General features: G+C 34.4%; 1 protein-coding gene across 1 annotated transcript; it reads left to right on the top strand.

Moving 5' to 3' along the window:
* Positions 1-10,805: 10,805 nt before the first annotated feature.
* LOC131046341 (putative FBD-associated F-box protein At5g53635) lies at positions 10,806-12,281 on the top strand. Its single transcript, XM_057980064.2, has 2 exons — positions 10,806-11,753; positions 11,973-12,281. Exons 1-2 carry the CDS (start codon positions 10,860-10,862, stop codon positions 12,279-12,281), a joined length of 1,203 nt encoding a protein of 400 aa, XP_057836047.1. The 5' UTR covers positions 10,806-10,859.
* Positions 12,282-12,525: the final 244 nt, after the last annotated feature.

Here is a 12,525-nt window from a genome sequence, read left to right as displayed (position 1 = left end):
TTAGGTTGTTCTTGTTGACTGAATACCTTAGGAGATCATGGGAGTTGATCAGCATGAAAGATATACTCACCACATCCCAGGTCTTTAACCTTGAATTTTTCTTTGAGCTTTGTTTTTTTCGATGTAGAAGCTTTTAAGGATTCTAGATCCACATATGCTGAAGATGGAACAACTTCTCGATTGACTAGTATTCTTATTTCTGATCTAGGTCATAGATTGTTGCAATATATGAATGGATTTGGGTCAACCTTGATAGTCACTTCAGCTCCATTGTGTGGAAACTTGATACATCGATGATATGTAGATGGGACAAGTCTCATTTCATGAATCCATGGGCATCCCAAGAGTATGTTGTATGTGAGATCTAGATCAAGGATGACAAACCACATCCTTTGTAACTAGCCCAACTCTGAGAGGTAAGGTGACTATGCCTTTGGATGAACGTTCCTCATCATCATATGCTTTGATGGTAATTTTGTTTGTAGAATTCATAGCTTTATTAGAATATCCCAATTGTTTAATAGTGCTCAATGTACAAATGTTTATACTAGCTCCTCCATCTATCAAGACTCGTTTTATTCGATGTTTGTGTAGGAAGGCTTCAATGTGCAAAGGTGCATTATGTGGTTGGCTCACGAAGGCGTCATCAGCTTCTGTGAATGTAAGGGAGTGTGGAATGGAAAGATATCCCACCATGGCTTGAAACTGGTCCACGTTCAGATTAGTGGGGACAATAGTGTGTCTTAAGATTTTGTCAAGAATAGCTTTATGTGCGGGGGATATGCGTAAGAGCTCAAGGATTGAGATAAGCGTGAGTATCTTCCCTATCTATTCTACAAGGTCATACTCAGGTTTAGTTGATGACAAAGTGGTGTTTTTAGCTGGAGCACCTTGAAAAGTGAATTTATGTCGATGATTTGTAACATTACATTCAGAGGTAGGCTCAGAAGAAGATCCAATGCCTTTTAGGACAATCTTGGGTCTTTGGGTAGAATTTTCAGGTGTTTTGTCCTTGATGATAATGGTAGAGACATAATTTTCCATCAAAATGTGATTGCTAGTTGAATCATAGTTATAAGATGCTCTGGTATAGTTCGTCTGATCATCTATGGCTTTAGCTTTTCCCTTGTCATGTTTTGGGAATGGTTCTTTAAACATTTCATGTTCTTGATTGAATGAGTGTCCTTCAATCTCAATGTCACCTCTATCAATAATATCTTGTATGATGTTCTTCAGTCGATGATAGTTTCCTATTTTATGTCCCTTGCTTTTACGAAATTCACAATACTCATCATCATTCCACCAATTTGGTTTAACCTTTGGCTCATATGGAGGCAAATCTGGAATTGTGATTATCTTGTTTGCCACTAGCTTTTTGAAAATTGATTCTAGTGGTTCTCCCAATGGAGAGTACTTCCTTCGTCATTTGGAAGTTGTTTCAGTATTCACCTGATTGTTTGTAGAGATTGATTGAGAAAAAACAATTTTGGGTCATATTGTATTGGCATCAACAACACCATCATTGACTATGTTCTTGTTTATAATCCAAAATCTTGGCTTGTCTTTTCCTTTAAAGTCCTCTTTGTTTTCTTTGAATATTTGATGATGCCTTGCTCAATTAGGACCTTCTCTATCACTAAGCCTTTCTCAATGACATCCTTGAAGGTGGACAAACAAGCTTTTCTTAAGTCATAACCAATGTCTTTGTTAACATTTTGGGTGAATATTTCTACCATTTGTTTTTGTGGAATTTCAGAAGAGCATCTACTGGCTAGATTCCTCCATCTTTGTAAAAAATATGAAAAAGATTATCCATCCTTTTTGTTGGTGTTGCACAAAGTAGTGACTGATATATCTATCTCTATGTTGTATGAGAAATGTTGGATACATGCCTTTGCTAAGTCACCCCATGACTTAATACCAGGTGGAAGTTGGGAGAACCATTCCATAGCTTGATCACCTAAGCTTTGTGGGAATAATCTCATCAAATATGTCTCTTTTGCTGCTACCTCAATGCAAGCTATAAAAAATTGTCTTGTATGTACCTTAGGATCCCCTTTGCCTCTATACTTATCAAACTTAGGTGTCACAAAGTGTGTAGGAAATGGAGGCATTGGAATGCTCTTGTCAAATGGATAGGGACATATGTATCTCATTGTGTAAGTTGGCTTCGATGTATTTATGTCCTCCATTTTCTTTTGTAAGTCCTTGATTTGTTGTTCCAAATTATTCTTAGGTGGAGACCGACTTCTTGGGCCATACACCATGCCTGAACCACTAGGTGGAGGAGGAGCATGTTGCATATACAGATGATATTGATAATACACATGTTCATATGGAGGAGATCTATCGTGATGCTACATATATGGACCACTTGGTATAGAATCATGTTGAGGAATGGAATATCTGCTTTGTCCATGTATACCATATTCTATAGGAATGTCATGAGTTTGTTCTAGTGTGTTGCCCCCAAATTTGACATGGGGTTTCCTTGTGTCCAAATTTTGAGCATGCCTTTGAATATCCAATTGCTTTGGTGGTTGATCCTTAGCATTGGTATGCGATTGAGCATATTTTTCTACATAAGACTTCCATAATGGTTTGCGAAGGTGAGTATCATATGCTTGACCATGTGTGTATGGGACCTCTGGTTTTTTAAATAAAGATGATGGTGATTCTAGCACAAGATGTGGTCCTCTATTTCCTCCACTATTAGGCCTCCTTTGATCTATGTTGGAGTGAGTTTGTTGCAAAGGTTGATTTTCCATTATTTGAGACATGTCAAAATCATGAGGTATCTTGGCTCCACTTTGTGCCATCATTTGTAAGAAGTATTGTCTATCTCTCCTCATTATTTTCTCAACCAATCTATTAAAATGGGGATCCATAATGGAGTCTTCCACTTCTACTGAATGTATGGAAAAGTTGTCCATATTGTCATTGTGTGTATTATTGTTGTTTGTAGTGTCCATGTTCTCAACATTTGAAATGTTTCTATAGGCATCCATGTCAGGTAATGTAGTATGATCAAAATTGAAAAAGACATCATTGTCATACTCATAGACACTCATGTTTGCGGACTCTTGAGCCTCTTTAGCTTCTCTCCTAGATTTTTGGAAACGGGTTTCAACCATGAACTAGGTACTGACCGAGATGTTTGAGACTAGACGAAAATTAAAAGAGTATGGAAGACCAAGAGTTGGATGGAATGTAAATGAATCTGAAGTTTACTTGCAATGTCCAAAGTGTAAGACAAAGTATGTATGTAGTAGAGTAGGTGTGGCTTCCAAAGAGATGATAGTTTCTCTTGATGAGGTAAGTTGACCTTGACTCTAAGTAAAACCAAATGAGACCCAAAGGTGATAGGCTTTGATGAGGGACCACTTAGCAAAATGTTGGTGTATGTAGTGTGTTGACAAAGTATGATGAGGATAAGCAAGTGACCTTTTGACTCAAGTTTAGACAAATGTGAATGTAATGGAAGATGTAAAGCAATGATGGACTTTGTGAGACCCAAAGACAGGTTGAATGCTAGATGAAAAACCCGGAGAGATAACCTAGGAAGCTCAATAAGTCTGAATATAATTGTTCTTGTTTGCTGGATTGTAAAAGATTTTCAATTCTGAAGATAAACATGCCTGTATACTTCACAGATACGTTTAAATGACACAGACGCTATTCTGTCAGACACAGACACGTTTATGAGATGTTGGAAATGCAAAGTTGCTCAAAAGACACAGACGCATTTCTCTCCTTCATAGACGCGGTTAGATGACACAGATGCATTTCTGCAAACTTTGTGCAATTTTTTCGATCTGTGAAATTGCTTGTTGTGACCAAGTCTGAATGTTTAACTATTTTTTTTCCATGACAAGAGGACACAGTGTTGATGAAGACTCAATGTTTGTAGGTGTTTAGACTCAGAATGACTCAAAAGAAAAGTGTGTTGTTTGATGTAAAATTGTTTTGCATACACTTGAAGACACAAAAGACACAATGTTTTGATGTTTGGTCTTGAATGTTTGAATGTTTAAAATAAGTCAAGCATAATTCTTATGGTTGGCCAAGACAATAGTTGTTGATCCCACATGGAGTTTCCCCCGAGGCTACGCTATTCAGAGTGGATACTTAGATGCTTGACCCCACTGGCTCCACCCTCGGCACTCACTTCTCGGGGCAACCAAGCATTAGTCCCCACAAAAACTCCCCGTGGTGAACTTTATATCTCTACTAAGAACCGTATGTGTGTGGGCCACTACCAGAGATCCGACTTCCTGCCCCAACAACTAGAAGGATTTTGGCTTCTAAAACAAAAGGTGCTAGTAAGGGCATCTACTCGTGTGGCCGTACATGCAACACTTTCAGCTCTATAAATATAGAAGGCTCCCAGCCGGTAGGGGTTACGCCCTACAATTGATCAAATAAATTTGATCAAACGGGTTTATGGGGAGACATAGTGTCAGTATGAACTAATCAGCACATGTTATCCATAGTTTTCACCATGAATACAGTTGTTTATAGTGGTTCGGAAGAGGTGGGTTTTCCTCGCTACCTCTTGGGTCATTCTCTCCTCACTAGTAGTCCTAATGACCACACGGGGAGATAGGCCCTCTAAAGATTAAACCAAAAGAGCCTATTACTCAAGACACAAAAGACAATGGTTCAATTTTAGTACACCAATTGAAGTGTTTGCTAGTCTATGAAAACAAGGCACACAATAAAGATCAAAAACCCTTGCCAAGGTCCTGCAACAAAGACTTATTAGTAGTTTGGATTGTTTCAAATGATCACCCCTTCCTGTAAGCACACAAGTTAGGTAAATTTTAGATCCAAAAGACTTTGTGAAATAGGGGCCTTCGATAAACGAAATGACACAAAGATGAACACATATGCGGCTAATAGTGACACAAACGCTATATAAACATGCAAACGTGCCTAGATCTAACGCAAATGGGGCTTTCGAATACAGATGCGGCCTCCCAACACAGACGTGTTTGGAAGCCTCACAGATGCAGTTAGAGAACACAAACACGTTTCCAGGAATCTACAAAATAAAAAAATGTCAAGGTCACAGACGTGATTCCAGATATCATAGACACGACATAAAATCAAAAATGCGGTCCGAAAGTATGCAGATGCAAAAATATCCAAATGTTGTTGAAAATGTCAGATCTACAACTTCAAAAAACACAAAATCTGCAACCAAATATGTTAGATGTAAAAGGGACAAGAGTCCCACTGGGTCTGCCAAAATGTATATGGTGAAAGTGGATACAACAATATTGACAGACTAAATAGATTCAACAACAAAACCCTAGCCTAACAACAACAAAAATCCACCATAACATATGAAGATTAACTAAGACAATGCAAATCAAATGAAATCACAAAGATTATACCATCACATGTCCAATAATATTTGAATCTCCATTCTTCCTATCTCCATTGATCTTTGTTGATATATTTGCTCTTAGATTTTATGTGCACAAGAGCTCAACAAAGAACGTAAATGTGGTTGCAAGTAGGCTTGATTGCATATGCAAGTTCGAAAGTGTAGTCGAACCTCAATGCATAGGGTTGATAATGAACATAGAATCTCCTTATATAGAAGACACTATATGAAATGGAGGGATAAGATCGAGAGGTGCAAAAGATAAATGGTCGGCTATGATTAGAGGGTAGGTAGAGGAAATAATAAAATAATGAGAGGGTAGGTAGCGTAGGAATTAAGAGATGAATGACATGTCATAGGTAGAAAAGGTTAATGAATTAATTAAATAAATAAAGATTTATTTAATTAATAGAAGAAGTGGGATCAATTAAATAAATAAGATATTTATTTAATTTAGGAAAATGATAATTTAAATAAATAAAAGTATTTATTTAAATGAGAAATAAGGTTAGAAGAGGATAAATGAATTAATTAAATAAATAAAGATTTATTTAATTAATAGAAGAATTAGGCTAAAGTAATTCAATAAATAAAATATTTATTTAATTAGACTGGACAAATTTAGGTGTCTATAGCAATAAATGAAGCACAAGGGCCAAATCCAAGGAAACAAGAAGGGGGATGAAAAAATCCCCATCAAAGAGAGATCCAAGAATAAAGAGAAATACATAGTGAAATCCAAACCCAATCATCATAGAAATCACAAATTAGAGAGATTCTGATGTAACCCATAACAAAAAGACCTCTCCTGGAAGATCAAGATAAATAGATAAGAATATGACGAGAAGATAGATAAAGAAACTATCATAGTTCGATCGCCAGGACAAAGAATAAGATGAGATATCAAAAAAATAGCTCAAAGAATCAAACCTGAAGATCTCCAAGTCATGAAACAAATAGCTTCTAAACAACCCCATAAAAAGAGGAACCATAGAGAAAACATTCCTCACAAGATGAGGAATGTATCCAAAAAATTGACCAAGCACCATGCGAAAGAAAAATGTGAGGAAACCCCAAGAGATACCTACAAAGGAGAAGCAGGAAAGAATAGATTCAAGACCCCATCCATAGCCCTAATCAATGAAACATATGAAGAGGACTCCAAACAAATCCACATGAGAATGACTAGAGAGGCCCAAGCAAGGCAAGACAAAGCTCCAAATAGCTACAACTGCATCTATAGTGAAACTCCCATAGATGCCCTGACTAGTCTCGTTCATATCAAACATATAATTAGCATATTGATCCTCAATATATTTCGCCTATGGAAAGACTGAGTAATAAAAAAATTGCAAGTAGTATATGGATGTGAACGATCATACAAAATCTCCATACTATTAAAAAACCTTTGATGTCGTTTAGAAAAAAAATCAAATTTCAATAGTTTGACAAATATTTTAGGAGTTTTGGGGCCTTCTAAATGCAATGGTAGGGTTGCTTTTTTCCAATTTGTTCTAAAGTATCAACTACCTCCTAGATATGACAACTAACCCAAACTTAAAACTCTTACAAATTTGGGAAAAGTGATCAAATTTAGATGAAAAAAACCAATCTTAATTTTCTTAGTAGTCCTCAACCCAATTTGTCAACTCAAATATATTTAGAAAACACTAAAAAAAATAAAGTATAGTGAAATATTTGTCATCTAACAATAGCTCAACCCTTCGATACCTTAAGTGTTTTACAAGGCGATGGCTCTAATACCATGTCAAAATGATAATGCAACCAAAATAAAGTGGTAAACTTCAAGGATCGACCAAGAAACATACCTCCACAAACACTGTTGCAATAAGAGATTGCATGGATATTGAGAAATGATATTGATCAATGATATGTGTGACCACTATGTACTATTACCTTGATTATATCGATAAGGTGTGATGAGGTATGACAGCTACCCTTGATACAAATATTAAATACTCAATACAAAATATTAAATGCATGAGAGAGTTATTGAATACCTAAATGACTAAAAGTGAATAATGGAACATAGCACCATTATAACTAGTTTTTATAAATGACACCTAGGCTATAAGGACAACTAACCTAGCTCCTAAGTAAGCATAACACTTTAATAGGCTCTCCATAATAAATAGATAATAAAGAACCTCTTTCACACTAATAATTATTGTTGGTGTAAATAATTATTCATCATGGATATTATTACACTTTACTTTAGTTTACTTAGGAAATGCATTTCATAGTAGTTTGGGTATGAGACACTTGGGTGTTTGTGCCACATTGGGATAGTGTGTGTAGGAGAAATTCCACCTTTTATGGTGTTGATCTTGTTACTACTTTATCATATCCACTTATTGTGGAGTGATAATTCCACCTTCGATGGGTGATCCATCTCATGTGGAATATTATATTATTTCTCCTACCTACCCACACCTATTTCCTACCTATCCTTATTTCTTATTGAGCCACATGTCATGTTTGTGTGCTCACATATCCATATAGCCTTGCCTATTTAAGCAGACTCATCTACATTGTTTGTACGGGCAATGAATCAACATCTTGTAATGATCCAGTTGATCATATTTTGCATCTTGATAGAATACAGTTTATTCCTATCATCTATTTTGTTCTCTCTTATTTGTACTTTCCATTGCCTCTAGATCTTGGCAAAATCTCACAATTACTCATGAAAACATATAGTTGAACAATTACTAGTAATATGATTAGATTGTGGTAAGTATATGTGTACAATTATAACCATTTTAAGGTTCAATATAGGATTAATTTGATTATTATTTTATTGTTTTAGAAAAAGAGGGGAACCCCATATATGTGTGTGTGTGTGTGTGTGTGTGTGTGTGTGTGTGTGTGTGTGTGTGTGTAACACCATATGGAACATAGAAGAAGAGACCATACAAGTCCTAAAAAATAGAGACATTGTAAGAGCTCTATAGGGGAGATAGAATAGTCACCTTCTCCACTAACCAACACAATTTGTTGAACAAAGAAGAGCCAACATGAATTTCAAATAGCCAAAAAACTAGTTAGTTCCCAAAACCTAAAGCATTAGCTCAAACTGAAAAGAACTCAAAGAATAGGAACTAATCACATCGTAAACTTGCATAATCTAACAAAGCAACTAACCCTATGTTGAATAGAAGGTGAATTTCTACCTTCAATACTTGTGCCATCACTTCACATTCATTATAGCTAATATCCTCATCACACATGGGGGTAATATTTGACAAGTCCATATCTATTTCAATAGGAGTTGGGATAGAGTGCTTAACTAGATCCTTAGGAGCCTTATACAACTCATTTTAATTGCATAGAATCCTACCATCAATCTCATCTTCATGAGGTAATATTATATTTTTGTATGTTGTAGGACAATGAGTTATGCACCTTATTAGATTGCTTTGAGAAAATAATTATCACATTATTAGTTAATATATATTTTATGAACCCAATTTTTCTTAAAAGGTGATTAAATCTAAAATAAATTTATTTGAAAAATCATAATTAAAATCTAGTATAGACATTTTAAACACTATATTAGCTTGATTTTAATTAATTTAATTGGACCTGGCCCATCCAATAATTTATCTTTAAAATAAAATAAAATAAAATAAAAAATATCAATTTGTAAATATTTAAATTATAATTTTATTATATAGTTACTTTTCTTTGGTAATTTAATTTTGTATGTAATTTTCAATTTTACTTTTAGAAAAGCCACCAATAATAATTTTGATAATTCTAATTTAAAAAATGATTAAATTTATGATGAATTTTTATTTTTTTTATCATAATGGGCCTAGGCTGTTATTTTACTAATTTTTTAAAATTGAACCCGATTTCGGCGGGGCGCTGGCGCTGGCAGAAAAGAATCGGGCAACCTCCAACCTAGCCCTTAAAATACTCAAAATAATAATAATTGATGATGAAATTTTAATTGTGAATTAAAAATAATTTTTTCAAATCTTATTTATTTATTTTATCAATTGTTCTTTTTTTTAAATAATAAATAATATTTATAGACCTAGCTAGCCTCTCTTAAATAAATTTAATGCTACAGATACCAAAATCATACAAATAATTAAAAAACATTATCATACATTTATTACAACAATACAAATATTTATTTTTATATGCTACTTATTTAAAAAGTAATTTGTTTATTATTAAAAATTTATATTTCGAATATTTAATAATTACTGAAATTATAACATAAACTAATTGTTATATACAAGGAATACCTATTTTCAGACCTTTCATATCTTTAAAGGAAGGTCAATCTTAATGGCCAAAACCCTCCCCAACCACTCTTTCAATTTAATTTTTATTTATAATTACTCAATTTTATTTTGGTAATTGCTATCTATTGAGAAATATTGCCATAGTAGAGGCACCAAACATATCTAAAGAAAAGTTAGGCTTAATGCGTAGAACCCTCCCCACCACTTTCTCAATTTAATTAATATTTTTGTTAAAAACCTCCAATTCAATTTTAATGGTTGCCATCTATTAGAAAGTACTATCACATAGATGCACCATACATCTCTAAATGAAGGTCAGCCTTAGTAAAAAAAATATCTATTAGTTTTTCTATTCTTTTCCCATCACCTTTATTTCTAGAACCATGTTAATTGATTAATTTTTAATTATTTAATTAATTGAGACTAATTATTTAATTTTTAAATTTTCTCCTCAATCCCTGTCCACTTAATCTTAGCCTTCTATTCATCCACTTGGATCATCATCTAAACTAGTCATCATGTCACAAGTGTTCCCTTCACATGTCGAATTAAGATTTTGTATATATTCATTGAACCCATACAGTTACCAAAAGTCAAATTAACTTTTCATCTCATCCACTCATTTTAAATTAAACTGTTAATCCTACCCATTCACATAAGGATGATTCCCTAACGTCATTTCTAGCACTAGTCTTTGTCCTTCATGTGACACTTGTCACATTACCACAATTTGGATCCAAAACCCTAATCTTCATTTAATCTTGACCATCCATTACTCAATTGATCTTGGCCCTTGATTTTATATCGGACATTCTATAAATTAGAGGTTTTTCATCCCATTGGATATGCCCTTTCATCATAATCTTATGTTGCTGAAATTTCTATCTGCTCCATCTTAGTCATATATTAATCATATCCCTATTCTATCTATCTGATCTCTCCTCATATCAATCCTATCATCGTTATTGGTTTCATAAATCCATCAAAGGAGCAAATCAAACAGACAAGGGTACATTCTACTTTAGCTCATCAAAAAAGAATGGAGATGCTTTGAGGTTTGATTTTTTTATATTAACTTATGTTATTTGTGCCTGAATCATTTTTATTGTGATATTTACAGAGCCCATTAATTTCTTTGAAGGCATCAACCTCTCCCAAATACTCAGAGAAGTTATAAAGGAAAAATTATGGTAGTCAAAAGAAATCTACTAGACCTAAATGATCTCCCGGATAGCTTGTTGATCTATATTCTGAGCAAAGTTCCCTTGAAGCAAGTAGTGCGTTGTTCAGTCGTCTGTAAAAGATGGAAATCCTTATGGACATCCTTACCCATTCTTAAAATTTTATCATTGGATTTCTCCTCTTCTTCATACAGCTGCCTTGTTGATAATATATTTGAGCGTCATTCAGGTAACCTTGAACTATTTGAGTTTAGCAACACTCTGTCCTTTGACATCAGTGATAAGCTTTCTAATTGGATTCACAGTGCTGCTTTGAAACATGTGAGAGAGATTAAAATTAAAGAGAATACCTCTATTGTCCCTTTTGTTGAGGTTCCCACATCGATTTTTTTATGCCATACCCTCAGATCTTTGATTGTCAATAGTTTTCTTCTCACAAATATACCCGACTATTTTGTTGGCTTCGCTGGCTTGGAAACACTCAATTTTGAGAATGTTAAGCTGACTGACAACAACATTGCGTTCATGGTTCAATTATGTCCAGTTCTGAAGATTTTAAGGCTATTTAATTGTTATGGACTCAGAAGCTTGAAGATATTTTCAGAGAGTCTTGTTTCTCTAAATCTCTGCTCTCGGATCGAAGCAATAACAGCGAGTTGCCCACAATTGATGAGCCTTACATTAATAAAATATCTTTGTAATATGATTGAGATGGATTTCTACTTACCGGCATGTTCAAGCCTATGTACAGACGCGGCACAATTTAGAGTGTTTACAACTCTAAAGTCACTGAAAAAAATCACCTTAGTGGACTTGATTCATAAGGACGATGTACCTATTCTCTGCGAATTTCCTGATCTAGAAAAAATCTGCATAGGCAACCTGCGCTATACTGCATTGGTAAGTTTTTAAGCCTTATTTTATTACACACATTTTATTTTTTATCAATCCCTAACATCGATTTGTTGCTCTGCTGCATTTTAATTTAAATATTAGTGCTGAGGAAAAATCGTTGATAGAGGCTTTAGAATTGCTTTTGTGGTTATTTTCATTCATTTTTTATATATTTCTGACTCAATCTCCTGCATTTTTTGCTTTGGGCATTATGGTGCAATGCAGCCGTGGTCTAATGCCGTATTTCCAGAAATTTCTGCATCATCTTCACTGAAAAATCTAAAGCGAGTTCATCTGAAGATGACCCTATTTTATGATGCTGCACCTTTACTTGCCTATCTTCTTCCACGCTCTCCTGCTCTGAAAAGTGTATCAGTTTCCCGGAAGAAAGGATTTGATGGCACTAGGGCTCTGCGATTTATCAACAGGGTGTTGAATCTTCAGCATGAATTTCCAGGAGCCAAAATTCTCTTATCAAGGGATACTGTGAAGGAAGGGAGATGCCTCAACTGTGATCTTGAGAATTATAATTGATATCTGACGATTTTATTTAATGTTTGTATTTACAATTTATTGTGGTTAATTTTGCAGTTGTATCAAATTTTATTTGAACTTAATCTACAAGAGTAAATTTTAATGGGTTCAGGAAATCATTCCTACTATATTTTGTCCCACCACTTTCCATTCAGTGTTTTTGCCGTTGCGTTCTTGTTCTACCAGTCTGTCTTTTGCTTTTGTTATTGAGAAAAAATATTGATGTGTGTATTTAAATTAGTTC

The sequence above is a fragment of the Cryptomeria japonica genome, chromosome 8 (genome assembly GCF_030272615.1).
Source record: "Cryptomeria japonica chromosome 8, Sugi_1.0, whole genome shotgun sequence".
Taxonomy (NCBI): domain Eukaryota; kingdom Viridiplantae; phylum Streptophyta; class Pinopsida; order Cupressales; family Cupressaceae; genus Cryptomeria; species Cryptomeria japonica.
The sequence above is the reverse complement of the archived record's forward strand: the minus strand, read 5'-3'. Positions and strand labels throughout refer to the sequence as shown.